At 40.6% G+C, this 18,778-nt stretch overlaps 1 protein-coding gene across 3 annotated transcripts in view; it reads left to right on the top strand.

Annotated features, from left to right (window-relative positions):
- The window catches only part of LOC125895007 (neuronal acetylcholine receptor subunit alpha-7-like), a 71,201-nt gene that overhangs the window by 35,746 nt on the left and 16,677 nt on the right, over window positions 1–18,778 (top strand). For all 3 annotated transcript variants that reach the window (XM_049586777.1, XM_049586776.1, XM_049586775.1), the window contains 2 exons: window positions 3,932–3,976; window positions 5,824–5,933. In XM_049586777.1, coding sequence (XP_049442734.1) covers window positions 3,932–3,976; window positions 5,824–5,933 — 155 coding nt within the window. The remainder of the gene's footprint in view (window positions 1–3,931; window positions 3,977–5,823; window positions 5,934–18,778) is intronic.

The raw sequence follows: 18,778 nt of genomic DNA, 5'->3' as shown, positions 1-18,778 counted from the left end.
GGTTTGGGCCAAAATTCTTGCTATCCACACACTACAGGAACAAAACTGTTAAACTTATCATTGCATGTCATTATGTGTGGGGTCTCACACATTTCAACATCTGAAAAATCTCTTTGTGGAGGTCAGCCATAAGAAAGTTAGTCTGCATATTACTAGGAGGAGACACAAATGGATTGTCATTTTGTCAGCCTAATCACACACAGGAGCAAAGCATGGTTTGCTGTATGTGCTAGGACTTTATATCTAAACTATGACCAGGATGCACATATTACTTTCCCTGACTGTGTTGAAATCTGATGTTCTCACATTGTGAGAGTGCTGAACAAAAGCATTAAAGCGTGAGTTTCAAAGGTGAAACATTAGACTAATGTAGGCTGAGGCGGCTGTTCTGCAGGTGCGCTGAACTGATACTAACTAGGTAGTAGTTAGTATCAGTTATTTGTAGGTAAGATGTGCTGAGTGTGAGTGTTTACAGGAGTGAAAAACATCAATAGACAAAAAAAGCATGAACCACAAGGATGGATATAACAAAGTTGAACACTTAAAAAAGAGAAAAGGGGAAGACAAACTGATGATTATTTTTATACAGGTAGATTAAGAAAAGTGAAATCTGTGTCAGAGTTTTTATTGTTATGTATTTTCTGTAATATATGTTGTATATTGTATGCTCAATATCCACATAATGCTCCAGGCGTTGTGCTGCTCTGACCTTGAATAGAAGAGAGAAGTTAATATTTTTAGGTTATAAATTTTATACGACCCACAATTCTATTTTCATCATATCAACACACACACATACACACATTCAAACACACACACACATGCACACATTCAAACACACACACATGCACACACAGCTGGGGGATTCAAATCTCTGAAGAGACACATTTCCGATTATTACTTTCAGCTGTGACTCTTGCTCGATCATCTGGGTCATCTGCTTTCAGAAAAGACATTATAGAAGCGTTTGCCATATGTTCCCGCATTTTCAACTGCGAGCTCAGGAAAAGCACAGAAAACAGAGATATACAGATAAATGGGTAAACAGATGCAGCGCGCTGAAAGAGGGAAAGATCTCAGATCCCTTTCAGCCTTCCTCTCCGCTCTACCAAAGAATCAGCGCAGGCACTTCTGTCCTGACTTTTCCACTCTGCACTCGGAGCAGAAATTCTGACGTTTGCAGAAATGCTAATTTCACCTCGCAGCTAGAATAATTTCGCAAATGCTATATTTTCACTTTGAAAACCTCTCTGAAGTTCATTATTTGGTGAAGTCATAGGTTTCAGTCTGCATGGTTTCTGAACAGTTTTACAGGAATGCCCTGGACAAACCAATCAGCAGCATTTAGAACATAAAACACATAACACACATAAAATCCCATAAATAAAACTGAATTTAAACAAAAAATAGTTGCGTTTACATTCTGTAGTATGTCCTGACAGAAGTACACGAGGCAGATAATCTGTCAAAAAAGTGCTCCCAGTGGCATTTGCAGGAGTCGTGAAAGCTGAGGACTACACCTGTCAGTCGTGTCAGTCTTTGTGGACTGTGGTCAAACTGTCAAACTAGGCAGCGCTGATCAAATATGAATCATGATTCTGTTACTGCATCCCCTGTGTCTCACATCAGAAGTTTTCAGAGGCAAAGTTTGTTCTGGCCGGCGGGCGATGCTCTGTTTCAGCTTGACTGTTTCCAACATGGCAACCAGGTCACGCACTATCTCGTTTTACAGTTACAACAGTACACTAAAATATGTTTCTGAAAACATTTGAGGTGAGAAATAAGCAGTGTTAACCAGGATCTTGATTCAGTTTTGATCAGCGCTGCCTTGTTTGAGAGTTTGACCACAGTTCAGCGATCAATGGCATGATTGACGGCTACTCTCTCTGAAAGCTGTGGTGCAGAAGTCTGGTGTTCTTTCAGACCTCTTGAATTACAACATGCTAAAAGTTTATTGAGGGATTTCTGCCCAATGGTGCCAAAATTACACTGCCTACCACGGCTTTAAAGGATAGTTTGGATTGTTGAAGTGGGGTTGTATGGGCTACTTATCCATTGACAGTGTATTACCTACAGTTGATGTTAGTCAGCACCTACCAGTTTGAAGAAGCAGACTGGAATCCGATACAGAAGCTAAGAAATGTACTGCTGTGGAGGGGTCAGCAACATAACATGTTTTAGCCTCCTAAAAAAATCAGTTTAAGTGTACGCTATATTGAGAGTATTTTCATCACTTTAACTGGGACGCTGTTAACGGCTTCTGTTCCCCATCTGTGCTTTCATCAAAGCCACCAGACTCCACTGACAAATCCTGTAATTTTAGCTTGCTGAACACAGGATCCGCTGCTCGATAGCTGCTTCGATCAGGTAGTTAGTTTGTGTTATTTTGTGACTTTGGTGAATCCGGATGAACTCTTTTAAAGGCCAAAGTCACACATACAAACAAACTAACTGACTGAGGCAATGGTAGACCAGTAGCTCCTGTGTTGAGTAATGTTAAATCAGTGTTTTTCTCAACGGAGTCTGGCTTACAAGAAAGCAATGTAATGGCTTCTTTTTCCAGTCAGAAATCACTGTATGACAGAAAGGTGGAGCAGTGACAATACTCTAAATATTGTGTACTTTTAAATGGATATAGATTTTTCTTTATAGGTGGGACTTTTTTTGGTGGCTGAAGTATGTTTTGTTGCTGACCCCTCTGCAGCAGTACATTGCTTTGCTTCCATGTCGGACTCCAGCCTGCTTCTCCAAACTGGGGGCGTCCTGACTATCATTTACTCTATGTAATATATACGAGGGGTGACTAAAAAGTTTTGAGCCCCAAGAAAACAAGATAAGATACCGATTTTCCAGTGCTTTTATATTTCAACATAATCCCCCTCAAGAGCAACACACTCACTCGAACTTCTCTACGACTTCCATGACATCATTGTCGTTGGCAAAATGTCTCCCTGAGCTCATATTCATCACTCTCCCTGCCATGCTTGAATTCTTGTACCTACCGTTTGACTGTGGCATTGTCATGTTAAGTACTAAGTATATGTGGGTGGATTTCAGATGGTGACATTCCTTTGAGATGAAGATATTTGATCAGATCGCGACACTCCAATTTCTCCATTTTCAACAAATCACTGACCACTATTCAAGAATCTGCAAAAATAAAACTAAAAGAGTTCAAAACACGAACACGGTTAATGAAAAAAAGGAAAAGTGGTATATTCTATATTATTTGGCTTGCCTAGCTGCCCATTTTCTGGGTTAGGTTGGAAAACTTTTCAGTCACCCCTCATACTGTATAAGTACTGTATAATGTATCATTACCCCATACAACCCCACTTCAAAAAACCTGAACTGTCTCTTTTAGCTCAACCTTTGTGATCATCTGTGTTTTTACAATCGTGCTACATAACCAGATAGCATTCACCACACTGATGGAGCATGTTTAAGTGTTGGCATGCACATTAATTAAATAAACCAACAGATACATATGAATCAAAAAAAATCTGCTCATTGTGCATCAGTGAGTCAAGAAGAGAAACTCAGCATTCATTATGTGATGCTATTTTGTCTGTTGATATGATTGAATTTGTCTCCTTGTTTTTTCACCTGACATTTTACAGTCCAGTGCCGTTGTTTGAATCCACCAGGACCAACATATTTTAGTTGTTTTAAATGGGTTGTGTAATTTGTAAGATGGCTCCACTGTGAAACCATTCAACAGAACTACACTTGGTTACATAAAAGCAGCTTTTACACAGTTTTACAAGCCTCGTTTGTTCTTCTTTGGATATGCAAAGCATCCGCACTGACTTACTGATGACAAAGCCCTTTTCCACTATATTAAATATGGATTGGCCTGCTTGTCTTCTCTTAAACAAAAGAAAATCTTATTCTCTCTCTTCCTCTCTTTTTCTTTTTTCTGTGTCCTCAGGATGAGAAGAACCAAGTACTGATGACCAATGCCTGGCTGCAGCTGGTGAGTCAAAGTTTGAGAAGACCATCAATTTAATGTGCTTTAATTATATTTCTGACTTTATTACACAATTATCTTTTAAAGACGCTGTGACTGTGCATCTCAAATGACTATAGCGCTACTACATTAAGTGCTTGTTGATGACATTGAATTTTAAGTGTGCAAGTACAGAGATGCAATTTATTTCCTGGATTAATTATTTGTTCTTGCTCAGTCTAAAAGAAACATTTAGAATCTAATATTTACTGTATAACCATCTCGTCTTAGTGTTAGCTCGTGCATCCAAGTATTTTTAAGCTATATGCAATTATTTTCAGAGCTCACAGTTTCACAGAACACTTATCCTCATTACTGGAAGTCAGCCACCAGTTGTTGCTGACCGTGTGTGTGTCAGAGAGAGATGGTAGGAGACTACTTTGTGTGTGTCCATGTTCAATGCTGGCATCAGCATACTCGAGAAAACATCGCTTCAGGCAGATTGTCAAGACGAAAGTGAGAAAAGCATTAGGTGGAGGAAGATGGAGGAAGAGTGCAGCATATTTAAGTGGCAGTCAACTTGATAGTTAATGGACTTAATGCCAACAGGTGAAAAACTCCACAGACAGTTTTTAGCCTTGAGCCAAATTAGTCTCAAGTAGGACACAGTGTGATTGGTGCTCACTGTTTTAAAGTACAGCAGATTTCTCGTCTTGGTGCTTTGGAAGGACGGGTAAGACGCAGAGAGAACAGCCATCTCTAGGTCGTTATCCATTAGTGTTCATCTTCATTTTAAAAGGTCCAGCATGTAGGATTTAGGGGGATATATTGGTGAGATTCTTCAAGTTGAGCAGTCGGTTTTGTTTTTGTGCGTTTGTCAGTTGGTGTGCAGTGTTCTTCTGGGAAGTTTCAGTCCCCAGATTTAGCTGTAGTGTCAGTGCTCCTTGATTTCACGCTGCTCTTTGGGACAGGCAGCTGCAGACACAGAGGCAGCTGCCTAAAAGAGGAGAGGCTTTGCCCCCGCCAGACTCCGAGATAATGTTGTCTTTTGTCTTCTGCATAGAAGTGGTGAATTTACAGCTCTCAGCAACTCATTACAATACAGTCTTTGGCCTATGTTTGATATCTAGTGTCAGCAAATGTACATTGCATATTTCGGATCCATTGTTAGCATGGTTGGCTTGTTTACTATATTATTTGAATGTCACTGTCACACTGAATGTCCCTCTGAACTCTGCTCAAGCTCAATATGGGGAAGAAAAGAGAAGAGTAGTTTAGTGTTTGTATTGAACAGCCAAATCTGATTCAACTGACAGAATTCTGATTTGGGTTCAGCCCTACCGTTCATATATACATATGGAGGAAGTCCTCTCCCTGGAGTTTGCCATGTTGTTTTACTGTAGCCCAGAATGGACAAACCAAACACCAGGATAGAGCCATTTGTTACATGCTTGGCATAGGAGAGAAGTTTCAGTTGGTTACAGTTTGTAACCTCACCACTAGATGCCACTAAATCCGACACACTGGCTCTTAAAGCCATCAGGTGTGGCTGTTAGAAACAGGAATGACCTTTTCTTTCCATTCCTTGATTACTTCAGACTTGCTGTTTGATTTTGAAAACGGTAAAACAGCAAAAATCATCTTACCCCTCCAGTTTATTTTCCTTCCTGGCAAGACACAGCCCTTCTTTTATCTATTAAATGTTTTCTTGTAAAAGTTCAATTAGATTAGTTCAACAAGCCATCGGACATTACAGGTTTGGCAGAGCATGGACGTCATTGCACCCATTTAAAAAAAGATGTGAGATCACATCACATGTAAGAAAGTTCCTCTGTAAAAATGTCTCTCTCTGTCTCTTTCTGTCTGTGTCTCAGTACTGGACGGACATCTACCTGAGTTGGAATCCAGAAAATTACCCTGGTGTCCAGAACCTGCGATTCCCTTCAGACCAGATCTGGACCCCTGACATCCTCCTTTACAACAGGTTAGAGCTGCTTTCTCCTGCTCATCACCACCTTCCTTAAAGCAAATGTAAAGGACATGTTACACTAACGATGTATCACTGAGGAATGTAAAAACAGTGTTACGGTGGAAGGGGGTGCTTGCAGTGATGAACCTACAAAGAATCATCACCTGAATCTGCAGCTCCCCTCGACTAACCTCAGTGTAATCATTGGCAGTACACAACACACCTGTGCACTACCCCGGTGGTAGAGGCTCCACCTCCTGGGAGGTGTAGTTTTTTTTTTTTTTTTTTTAAAGTACTGATTGGCAAACTGTGAGTCATACAAATGGAAGCCAAACTTGTCTTACAATACCAGAATACAGAAAAGGGGGATGGAACACAGTGAATACAGAAAAACATGTAAAATCAAAAATCACCTTAACAGTATCAGATTACAGGGGCACATCTTTAGATAGCCACTGTGCACTACCTACTCAGCACCAATTAACCAATCTGGAAATCCATCGGTAAAAAAAAAAAACAAAAAAAAAAAACAAATTTCTTCCTTTACCTCTGGAGGCACAGCCCGGAGTTTTTCGACTAACTGGAAGTGAAGGGGCCTCACGCCCTTCACTTCCGGCAGTGCCCCCAGGGAATCGCTGTGTTGTTTACAAATACTTAGGGTAGAAAACCAGCAGAGTTTAGCTATATATCACCGTGTAGACTAATCTGATGTTTATTAAGTCTATAAACACAATGACTGAACAAACGTTACTATTTCTGTGTGCACGTAATTAATATGGTTATCGTAGAATAGCTGGCCTAACCGTTAGCTGTTAACGTTAGCCCTTAGCATTGTCTATAACCATAGACTGTATAAAAATAAGGTAATAACTCAATAAACGGTCCGTGAATAAAATATTTTTTCCAGCGAATATCTTAGTTACAACATGATTGAGCTAGCAAAGCAGTTTTGCGTTGCTATGTGTGGTATTTATTCAGTTATGGGAAATCACAATGTCTAGAAAGCAGCAGTGGCTGCAGCTGACAGGGACAGTTAGCAAAGCTAACATCAGGACGTCATCTGTTAAAAGCCTCCCGTTGCCGGATACGACATGAAACTACTCCAGTTAGCTCAATCATGTTGTAACTCAGTCATCCGCTGGAAAAAATATTTTTTTTCCACGTTGACAAGACGGCATTACTGGAGCGGTCGCTATGGACGCGCTATGGACGCGGAGCTTGCTGTTTCTGTAGGTACACATTTCCCGGGGACACCTGCACGTCTCGGTCTCGCCCCCTCCATTGTGATTGGCTAAAGCGCAGCATCGTTCAGACTCAAAGCTCCGCCCTCCCCCCCTCTCTAGTCGTCTTTCACACAGGGCTGCCGACAGATTCTACAATGTAGATTGCAGAATCTGTCTTGAGAGATTATCAATTAACAGACGGACACAGAGACTAGCTGGGGAACATAGTGGAGCATTTAGCGACTAAAGATTCAGATATTTCCCTCAGGAAATGGTAGAGACCAAAACCGAGCTAAAAACAAAGTGACTGTTGTAATAATAAATAATAATACATTGGATTTATATAGGGCTTTTCAGGATACTCATAGAGGCTTTGCAGAAAAAAAATCCGTAGGGAGGTAGGGAGGGAAATAGTCCAGAAAGGGTGAAGTACACTGAATTTAGAGGTCATAGGCAGTTTTGAAAAGGTGTGGTTTGAGGGTTTTCTTGAAGGTGGAAACTGAGGGGGAATCTCTGATGTGTTTAGGGAGTGAGTTCCAGGGGGTGGGAGCAGCGATGGAAAAGGTGCTATCCCCCCAGGTGCAGTGGTTAGTCCTAGTGGAGGGAGACAGGAGGTCAGCATCAGCAGACCTAAGAGTGCGGGAGGGAGTGGAGCTCAGCCAGGGAGGGCGTGAGCCAGGTTGTGCAGAGCTTTATAAGCGATGATGAGGAGTTTGAAGTGGAAGCGCTGGGGGATGGGGAACCAGTGGAGGTTATGAAAGATGGGGGTGATGTGGTCACGGGTGCGGGAGTGTGTGAGAAGAAGAGCAGCTGAGTTCTGTAGTTTCTTGAGAGTTTTGGGTGACAAACCATAGAGGAGACTATTGTACTTACTTATTTACTTATTGTACTTACATTTGCCATGACTCCAGTCCTGCTTTATAACAACTGAATGTAGCAATATGCAAGTGTTTGCCAACACAAGTTGAAATATCAATGTAATATTGGTGATATGTCAATGGTGAGTTTACAGCTCGTTTCCACTGCCCCCCAAAGTGACTAAAAAAATGGAGGTTTAGGTTTGAAAGGTTGTGACCTTTTTCTTTTCTTTTCTTTTTAAATAATCTCCTTTTTGAGTTCAGTGCTTTCATTATTTTCTTGTTGTCAAACGTGATATAATCTGTGTTTTAATCCACCTTTGTCAGTCCAGGAGACAAACACACCTGTCAGAGACGGTGTGTTTTCTCCCTATTTTATTTTTGTGTGTTGGAGTGATTGAATATCAGTCTAATCCTTCTGATTCACTGCCATTTTATTAAATTCAGTTTTTAATCTCCACAAACCAAAGCAGTATCAGGGTTACTTTAAGCCAACGTGAATAATAATCACACCCAATCAAACACAGAACCCAGTGACACAGGCAACATGAGGTGACGCGTTTCTCCAATAGCTTTCTTCTAGGACAGAAAAGAGGTGTATTAAGAGAAGAAAAAACATTTTAATGATTAATTTGCTTTACTGAAATAAAATTAACATGTTGGAAGTGATTTTACTGGCCCTCCATCATCTTAGCTGTCTCAATTCACTCTGTCAGTCAGCCTCATTAAGATGCGGAGTAGTGGCTGACAAAGGCTTAATGATGTGATTTAGACTTACTCATTAACAACAAACAAACTAATGTCATAAAATGAAAGCTGATTTTGTAAAAATGCTGTTATTTTTCATTAAATACAAATAAAATGGGCTGTTTTTTTTTAAGAATGGAGACACAGGGCTGACGTCCTTATTTTAATAAATGAGGTTGAGGGAGCTCATTGCATTTTTTGATTCAGGTCAGGCTGTATCCACTGTTCTTCACGCTTCTCTGCAAGGCTTTCTTGAGTCAATTAGAAATGTAGGCCAGTTGTTTTTCCCAAAAACAACTAATTGCACTGAGTTTGCATGCTTGACTGAGAAAGGGATGATCGTCTGAGACTGGGGGGACAGACAGACAGACAGACAGACAGACAGACAGATGGGTTCGGTCACAAAGAGGCAGACAATAGCACAGATAAAATGTGGGGAGAAGCTTGTAAAATAGAAGATGTGATAGATGTGACTACGTAAAGTGAGCCGGGCAGCTTTTCATTTGGTCTTCATTGATGTTTGTGAGGGGATGGAGACAGTCAAACACACACATGCACATCACAGGGAACACAAGGACAAAACAAAGGTTTGGAGGTATTAACCCAAATTTTAAAAGCTCAGCTTTCAGACCTGCCAGGATTACCCATCCTAATCTCCCTGCTCTCTCTGCCTTTTACCCTCTGCCTCCACTCCTCCCTCTCTACCTCCATCAGCCATCCCGTCTTACCATCTCTCTCCTCATCTCATTCTATTTGTGTCTCCCTCCGTCTCTCTTTCATAACTCACTGTCTCACTATAATTCACTCTATTCAATCAACTCTTTCTCTCCATATTTTTTATCGTCCCCAGCCTTCACTGACTCCTCTTTATAAATCATCCCAGCTACCTCTCTGTCTGTCGAGGTGTCAGCACGTTACTCTGCCCCTCTTCTCTCAGTCTACCTCTTTGTGTCTTTCTAGTGTCTCCGCTGCCTTCTCTTGTGCTTTGTGTTACTTTGCCACCTTCTCAAATCTGTTCACACATGAAAACAACAACTCTGATTTCTTTAGAACGACTTTATATGTGTTTGCTTTGCCAAATATATACTGTAGGATAAACAGGTGCCGCCTGTATTATGTTCACTTGCAATCTTTTATCTAATCCAGGGAATATATACTGCACAGAGGTCAAAGGAAGGAGGTCACAGACGTAGGTTGGGTGTCCAAAGCACATTGACTTTGACATCGGAGACTTGTGTCCTGCAGCTCTTGTGTTGTGAGGTTTGGCCCTTAAAAACACTCAGTTAAGGTACGGGAAAGTTTGTCATTTTGGTAAAATACTGAAAAGGACCAAGAGTCTACTGCCATTATAGCTGCTCTGTGGGGCTGGTGACTCAAACTGAGGAGGACTGAGAAATCCTGCCCACCGTGTCATGTTATTTTACACTGGTCGGCAACTTTACTTTCTGATGCTCAACAAAAATTAAGCAGTAAAACAATGGCTTACAAGTTTTTTTTAAAAAAACAATCGCTAAACCACGTGTGTGCGTGTTGCGCCACTGCAGCTCGTGTAGCAGTTTATCGCCCATACTGGGATCCAGTCTGGGGTGAGCGCAGTGGAGCAACACGTCGGACTGCCACATGCCACCGTACACATCGTGTGTCCAGCTTAGGCAGCAAGGCGCTTAACACTCCTTCAAGGCTGCGACAACAAGCTAACTGTTTCGTTGGCTAATGTAGGCAGCCAGCTACTGCTTGATTTATTACCAAAAAAAAAAAAAAAAAGTCAACGGTAAATTTGAAATGATAATAATAATAATATAATAAACTTAGTACAGCACCTTTCAAAACACAGTTACAAAGTGTTGTACAATACAATTAAACACATTTAAAACACAAGGAGAATGAAATAAACAGTGTCATAAAATGTCACCAAAGTAAAAGATAAAGGACAAATAAAGACATAAGGACTCTGTTTAAAAGGCCTAAATAACATTTTTAATGATGTGTTTAAAAGTAGTTTGCAATTTCCACGTTTTAATTTCTTTTCTAATATGCTACTGTGTGAATCTGTCTATAGCTTTACCGCCAGTTCATCACACACACACGGCTTTTTTTTTTTCAAATGAGAGAGAAAAATAATTTTATAAATGAGACTGAAATTTGGTTATTCTTTATGTCAACTAATTACTTTCCTATATTTTGTTCCCCCTGATTGAGGAGAAACCTCCTCTGCCTTAATGGAGCAGCTTCCTTTGGTGCTCAGTGTATGTCAGTGTGCTAACATGCTTACAGTGACAACGCTAACATATTGATGCGTAACATGTTATCATCTTAGTCTGGCGTGCTAGCATACAAATATTTGCTATTTAGCACTAAACAGAGATGATGCTGTTGTAAAAGAAGCTAGTTTTGCAGGTATTCGGTTATTATCCAAAGTACTGGACAAAGTGAAATTTTGATTTGTTGATGACCCCAGCTGAGTTAAGGGATCACCAAAGTTATTTTAGACCATCCTAAGGGGGATTCATGAATATCTGTACAACATATAGTGCCAATCCATCTTGCAAATTTGAGATATGTCACTGGATACACGAATACTTTGATGTGCTCTTGGTGCTAGTGGAAAAGCCAGGGGATTCATCCGCTGACAACCATGAATATCTGAACCAAATTTTATGGCAATCCACTAAAAATGGTGAAGATATCTCAGTCTGGACCATAGTAGTGGACCAACCAACAAACGGACATTGACATCCTGAGAGGGTCAACACATTCCAGCAATCACTTTACAAGTTTAGATATCCATGTTCTCTCAGTACATGTATTTTCTGTTTCATGTTTGCTAATGCAAAATTTAGTTGTATTTTGAACTGAACAAAACTATATTTTTTGCAACTTGTTGAAAATACAGTGCTGATGTTGCTGGTTTTCATCCTAAAGACTGTTGCTTACCTTGTTGAGGTCAGATAAGATGAACAGTAAAGCAAAGCTGAAGGGGAAGATTCAGTTAACAGCCAAGCCCGAGGGTTTACACACCCCCCGAGGAAAGATTAAATTTACAGTTTTCAGCAATAATATGGATCGCTGCTTGAGACACACACAAACACATACATACTTAACTAATTACACCACAAACCTCTATGTTCTCATGCCTAATAATACACAGTAAATATCTGTGCACAAACATGCACACAAGTGGCAAACAGATGCACAAAAATAACCGTATACAGGCAACACACTCACTAATCGAACACACACACACTCTCACACAATTACAGACATTAATGGCACAACACGCGTCATTACACAGTGGGCCATCAGTGCGCAGCCAATAACACGCTAGTCTTACTGTGTTGAATGCATTCAGGCTTATTAGCATGCAGCTCAGATGAAAGCTCGCCATAAATCCTTTCGTTCTTTTCATTGTTTTAATATGAAGTTAATGATGTTTAGAAGTGCCGAGGTCAGATGCCATCTCAATATGCAGTGTGTTCAAGAAAGGAAGAGTGAGATAAAATTTAAGAAAAGATACAGTCTGTGATGAGTCACTCAGCTCATATTATCCCAGTGTGAAATCTCCCATATCTCCCTCATATGGCTTTTCATATTTTCAGATCATTGTGCTCACACTGTCTCACAGTGATGTTTCATGCGTAGATAGTCTATACTGTGAGTCATGGATTTATCATCACGACCATATTCATGCACACTGCCTGGGGAAAATATTTTGTTGTTCATCATGTTTGCAAAGGTTTTGTGCTTTGATTGACAGCAGACATCTTCCAATTCAGATCAAAGAGCTGAAATTACCGTACGTCCCATGGCTTTGAGCACGGCTCAGACTAATTAGTGAGGCTTAAACATCTTTTCAAGTTGTTTTGGTTTGACTCAGCTCATTAAAGCCTTCCCGTAATCAATTGAAGATATAAATGTATTTGACATAAAATATTTTAAGATTCACGACAGGCGTGGGGGGGTATTACAGTATTGGTATCATGGTATACAAGGGTATCCAAAATTCTGACAGTATGATTTCCAATGGCAACAGCAAATTGGACGCTCATCTTTCAGTTAAACTGATACAGAGATGCTGCATTGAGGCAGTGTATTGTAGTGCACTGCTGCTGCCACTAGAGGTCAGTCTCTGTAACTGGCACTTGAGCTGACACATGGTGACTGTGAGCAGTGGGGATGACGTTACAGGACTGTAAACAGCCGACAAGCAACAGCAGTGAGATAGTGGGGGGAAAACAGCTGTAGAGCCAGCATATTTTCACATCTGACTTGTTAAATCAAGGGTTTATTTCAACCGAGTCAGAGTTGGTGAGTGTTGGAACGGTGGAAAGACTAAGATGACTTTATTGAGTTTTATTTTGTTTTGTCAGGTTTGAATGAAGTGTGTTCCACGATGAGGCTGAACGAGGCCATTAAGCTAGTCTTGGTAAGAGAAGGAAATTCAGAAGGTACAGTTGTATCTTTTAATAAGGAAAATATGTTTAACGCCTTGTTCACCGTGGACAGCAAGTGCCTCGATAGGTCAGTTGTTGCTCGTCAGCAGTTGCCTGGCCGCTCACACCAGAAGTGCATTTCTCTGTGCTGGTCAGCAAGTGATTCTGCTCCTCTGCTCTTTTCTAATCACACGTAGAGCTCTGTCTGCATTTGCGTGTATGTGTATGTCATTTTTTTCACTCTTTGTTTAGACACAACTGAAAAATATGTGGAAGCATGGGATGCGTATTTTATCATTTATCATGATCGGATCATATGTCCAGTATATCCTCCATGTCGTTCATTGTAGATTAGCAGTGTGTTTCCTTGCCAGATTTGCTCGTGACTCACAAAAAAGATGCTAAAATTGTTGCTGCAGATCGCGAGCCAGCCGCAAATCTCAGGGCCCCTACATGTCCTGTGTGAAAAGCCCTGCTGGTTAACATGGGTGTCAAAAGAATGAGGACAAGGCTCCAGGGTGCTTCTGCATCCAGTGTGAACCTGGTGTAAGAATACTTCCTTTCTTGACGTTTTGTGAGTTTTGTTTATTTATTAAGGGTGCTTTCAGACCTAGAGATGTCTTGCTTTTGTCTAAATCAGGGACTAATTATGTTATAAAGTTCCATAATTGCCTAGAGTTGGTTCATGTTCTCACGGCAGCATTTACAAGTGGACCAGATCAAATGATCTGAATGAAATGCACGAGAAAGCTGCTCTTGATTGGTCACCATTTCCATGCGGGAAAAATCCAGGAAGTAAACAAAACATTGAAGAAGAGTACACTTGCAAGATAAATGTAACACTTTGTAATGTCACAGTGGAGGGACAACTACGCAGGTTGATTTTAGCGCTGGTCATCGTGGACTATATTGCTGTCATTGTTCATTTTAGTCAAACTTAAAAAAGCTAAGAGATCTTGTGGAACGTGGCAAACCCACCGCTCGAACACATCTCCCAAATGCAATTTTAGCATATTGCACAACCCTAGACATTGTCATATATGCTAAAATATACTTTATTCCACAGTGAAATAGGAATGACAGTATGAAAAACAGGTACCACCAAAGCCTAATTCACAAGGAAATGACTGAAGGACAAATGCACGTGTCCTCCAATGAGACAGAGATGCATATTTATAATAAAGCTCTCCCACGCCACTGATGAGAACAACTGTAAACTTTATGTTGACTTTGGCTCATCTGCTGTTTTGAATGTGTGTCAGGCGAGCAAAAATTGGCCCACGTGTGTGTGTGTGTGTAATTGTGTTTGTATTAAGAATATCCTGATCTAAAAGCCATCTATGTAAGCCGTTGACCTCCTCTCTCATTAGAAGGAAAAGTCAATGGTCTCACTTGACTGGGGATCGATGAGGCACATGAAGGACGTCCAACTCAGGTAAACCACAGACAGAATCCTGATTCTGCCAGGAGGGACGGTAGATGTACAACACAGACAGAGCACAGCGACAGGCCATAAAGATGAAAGGGGAATTAATCGAATAAATGGATAGTCTGCTGTATCTATTTTTCATTTTTTAAGATGTGGATGGTGGAATGAAAGGACAGATGGACGGATCTGATGACTTTTCTGTGATCACTCAAATGAATAAATACAATGCACTGTCTTTAGGTGCATGTTTTAAAAGTGTATTTTGGTTTGGAATAAGGTTTGTGAAGACCCCCATGACGAAGATGTGACACCGAGAATTTGTGTAGTAGGTCAAACCTGAATTCTTCTATAACTGTGAGGCTCCTTTTTTTCTGTGGAAACACATTAATGAGCTGATAACATCATGGTAAGCAAGAGCCTGCACTCTTTGTGTATGTGAGATTGACTGAAGTGCAGACCAAGGGTATCAAGTGTGGGCACTGTCCTATGGGTATTATTCTTACCTGACAAGGTGAGCGTCCAGAGGCCAAAGAAACAGTGGAGTGCCAGATGACATCGAACAGCCCCACTGAAATTCTGCTAATCAACATAATCAAGGTTTTCAGAAACTATAGTATATATGTATTTACTGTTAAAGCAATTATGTCATATGTTTTTATCCCAAGCCCCTCTATGAAATAATGATGGTGTTTGTTGTCTTCTTGCCTGCGGCTCCCTTGACCAGTTAGTTAACCACAGACCCATAAGGCTGTCAAACTGAATGCCTAATGTCAAGCCCCCCTGAGGCTGTTCAGTCGAATGCTTTAAAAGTTATGACATATATGATGTAATGTACATGGATGGATACGTCTTTGCTTAATGCAAAGTGAGTAGGCGCTCGCCGTGTGAAGCTGTCAGCTCTTTATGGCTAAAAGCTTCAGAATAGGCGTTGGCTTTCTCCTTTAGAGCAATACACGTTCTTATGCTCTGTTTCATTCTGTCTGATTCAACAAGATCTGAAAAAATTAGTGTCAAAGCTTATAGTGTTTTGTTGTACTCCTTGTTGCTCTTTAATCCTGTGCAACCTGATGGCAGGCATCAATAAAGGCATACAAATTGAATCATGACTTTAATGGTACATAATATTGTTAACAGGTTTTCCATTATATAGAATATATTGCAGTCTGACATAGTGAATGTAAATCTCTCTGATCATAATGTCCAGTGAAAACGACACCCTCAGAAAATGTCAAAACAGCAAATGAGCATCCAACTATCTCATTGCATAGTGTAACACAGGCGCTCTCTGTCCACACTGAATCTGTTAAGTATGCACTTACATCACATAAACAAACCACATACCTATCAGCTGTGCAATCTGGATCAGTTGTTCCCAACCGGTGGGTCATGGTCCAAAAGTGGGTCCCAAGTCCATTCTGAATGGACCACAAGTGACTTGTGAAGTGTTTATTTTGGAGTACAGTGAATTTCCAGCACAGAGCTTTTATTTTGAAGTGTTGTAACCTGCTGTAGAGTGAATGAATAACAGAGACAGCAAACTAGCTTGATGACATGGCCAAATGCAGGTATGACACTGAATGTATTTTGAACTGTGTGGACCTTGGTGCAATGACGAAGGAGAAATCTGGACCCCATGGCGGAAGCAGTTGGGAACCACTACTCTAGATCATTCTAAGGAACATAATCACTTAGAAGAATGTTAAGTACTTGCTGTCTTCCTATGATTGCACTTTTTAAACAGAAAACACATTTTTTATTGTGAGATTTAATGGAAATTACATAGTATTCCCAACAGCAAGAATGTAGGTAGTAGTGATTTTCGTCAACCAGAAACTTAAAGCTTTAGTGCGTAACTTCTGTCGCCTCCCAGCGGATAATGCGTTATTACAACTAATAAGCCGGCGGCACTTCCATGTACACAGAGTAACACTCGCCACACACCGTGTACACAGAGTAACACTTGCCTTTGTGGTAGGATCCACTTCTGAACCATGTCTCGGCCGCTTCTCCGCCATGTTGCTTTCTCTTTCTACCTGCGCTCTACCTCTTGCTCTTCCTCCTCCTCCCTTCTTGTTGTGAGGAAGCATTTCCTGTGTGCCAGCGCGGGAATGTCACTGATCGACACGCATACTAAAAATGATATATATTGAAAAATACCGCAAGATGTTAGAGGAGCCGATCGGCTTAATCAGCATTGTGTCATCTCCTCTAGTAGTGGCTTGGGTGAAACGGACATTTACGGACCTGTAGAAGTTACGCACTATAGCTTTAACACTTCATTTCAACTTCATGAATCAGCTGTGAATGTCGGCTAGTGTAATGTCTTTGTATTGTATTTTTATGCCTCCGTGATAGCTGTGGCTGGAGGCATTATGTTTTCGGGTTGTCTGTTCGTCTGTCCATCCATCCTATCTTGTGTGAACACAATATCTCAAGAACACGTGTAGGAAATTTCTTCAAATATGGCACAAACGCCCCCTTGGTTTCAATGATGAATTGATGAACTGAATTAACAATAAACTGATTATATTTTAGTGTTCATAGGTCAGAGATTAAGGTCAAAGTGACCTTGCATCCATCTCATTCTCATGAACGAGATATCTCAGGAATGCCTTGAAGGAATTTCTTCAAATATGGCACAAACTAGACTCGATGAACTGATCAGATTTTGGAAGTCATAGGTCTAAGTTAAAAGATCACTGTGACCTTGTCTGTCTCATTCTTGTGAACTCAATCTCTCAAGAACACCTTGAGGGAATTTCTTCAAAATTGGCACAAACGTTCACTCAATGATCCACTCATTAGACGTCGGTGGTCAAAGGTCAGAGTTACTGTGACCTTGCATCTAACTTTGTATTGTGAATGGAATAACTCAAGAACGCTTGAGAATTACTTCAAATTTGGCACAAACATTCACTTGGACAGAAGAATAAACTGATTAGAATTTGGTGCTTGAAGGTCAAAGGTTAAGATCAGTGTGACCTCACAAAACATGTTGTTGGCCATAACTCAAGAACTATGACAAAACTTGACACAAATGTAATAATAGGATAAAATGATGAAGTGATGACACTTTATATCCAAAAGGTCAAAGGTCAACTTCACTGTAACATTAGGATATTCTGCATAAAACACTTTTCTGGCCATTACTTAACGTCATATCTCAGGAACAGAAGAGGAGACATTTGGTCAGATACTGGATTCGTGACACTGATCATGGGTGTCCACCTTGAAGCTGTGCTAATGGTATGGATCTTCTGTGCTGTCGGGGGGAAGATGTGTGTGAAGCATCCATGTTTTTACAGACATGGATGTAAACTGTGAGAGCAACGTGACTGGTGCGCAGTAAAAAATGTCACAGCTACAGTAGCCTAGTTGTCAATAAAAAATTAAAATTACGTGCCTTAATGATGTCATTTAACATATCAATATTTTAAAGATTTATAGGCACAGATGATATTTGACCTGAATTTCTCTGAAATCGTCCAGCACCAAATTTTTTTGGAACGAAACTCATTACAGTATATTGCATATTGTTTCTTAGTATGGCATCGAGTGTAGTACATGATGATTTATTCAGCCCTGGGTTGCTTTGTCTCTGCCTCAGGAACACTCCTGACTCTGTGGCTTCCTTCTTTTTGTCATTAGAGTGTCTGTGTGTGTTCCTGTGTGAGGACAGTGGCAGGTGTTGAGTGAGTGAGAGGAAAGCTTTGGTGACTCGTGTCCCATGGTGCACTAACCTGTCACTGCCACCATTGTCACTGTCGGTCTGTCTCTGTTTCCACCTTGCCACACTCTCACGTGTCCACAGTGCTCTTTCTTTGCTGTGTGTATGCGCGCATGTACAAACACAACCACTTCCATTCTCCCAGGGCTATCACTTGTCCAGTGGTATGCATATAAATATTAAAATGTGTACATTGCAAAAAGTATTTTGTTTCAAAATCTTAGAATATTTTATCTTAACAGTAATGAAAAAAAAAACATCTGATTAGATGAGACAAATGTTTTGTTGAAGCAAGCTACAATAAATAGAAATATTTTAAGAGTGCCTGAAACGAGCTCTAACTCATCTTGTATTGTTGTATGTCTCTTGTTCTCGGCACATGCATGATGTATACTGCACGTACTCTCCAAATCACACACACACAAAGTTCAGAACGTGCTCTGTTGT

This window comes from Epinephelus fuscoguttatus, linkage group LG9 (assembly GCF_011397635.1).
Source record: "Epinephelus fuscoguttatus linkage group LG9, E.fuscoguttatus.final_Chr_v1".
In the NCBI taxonomy this organism is placed as follows: domain Eukaryota; kingdom Metazoa; phylum Chordata; class Actinopteri; order Perciformes; family Serranidae; genus Epinephelus; species Epinephelus fuscoguttatus.
Note: the sequence above shows the minus strand (reverse complement) of the source record. Positions and strands in the feature narration are given on the sequence as shown.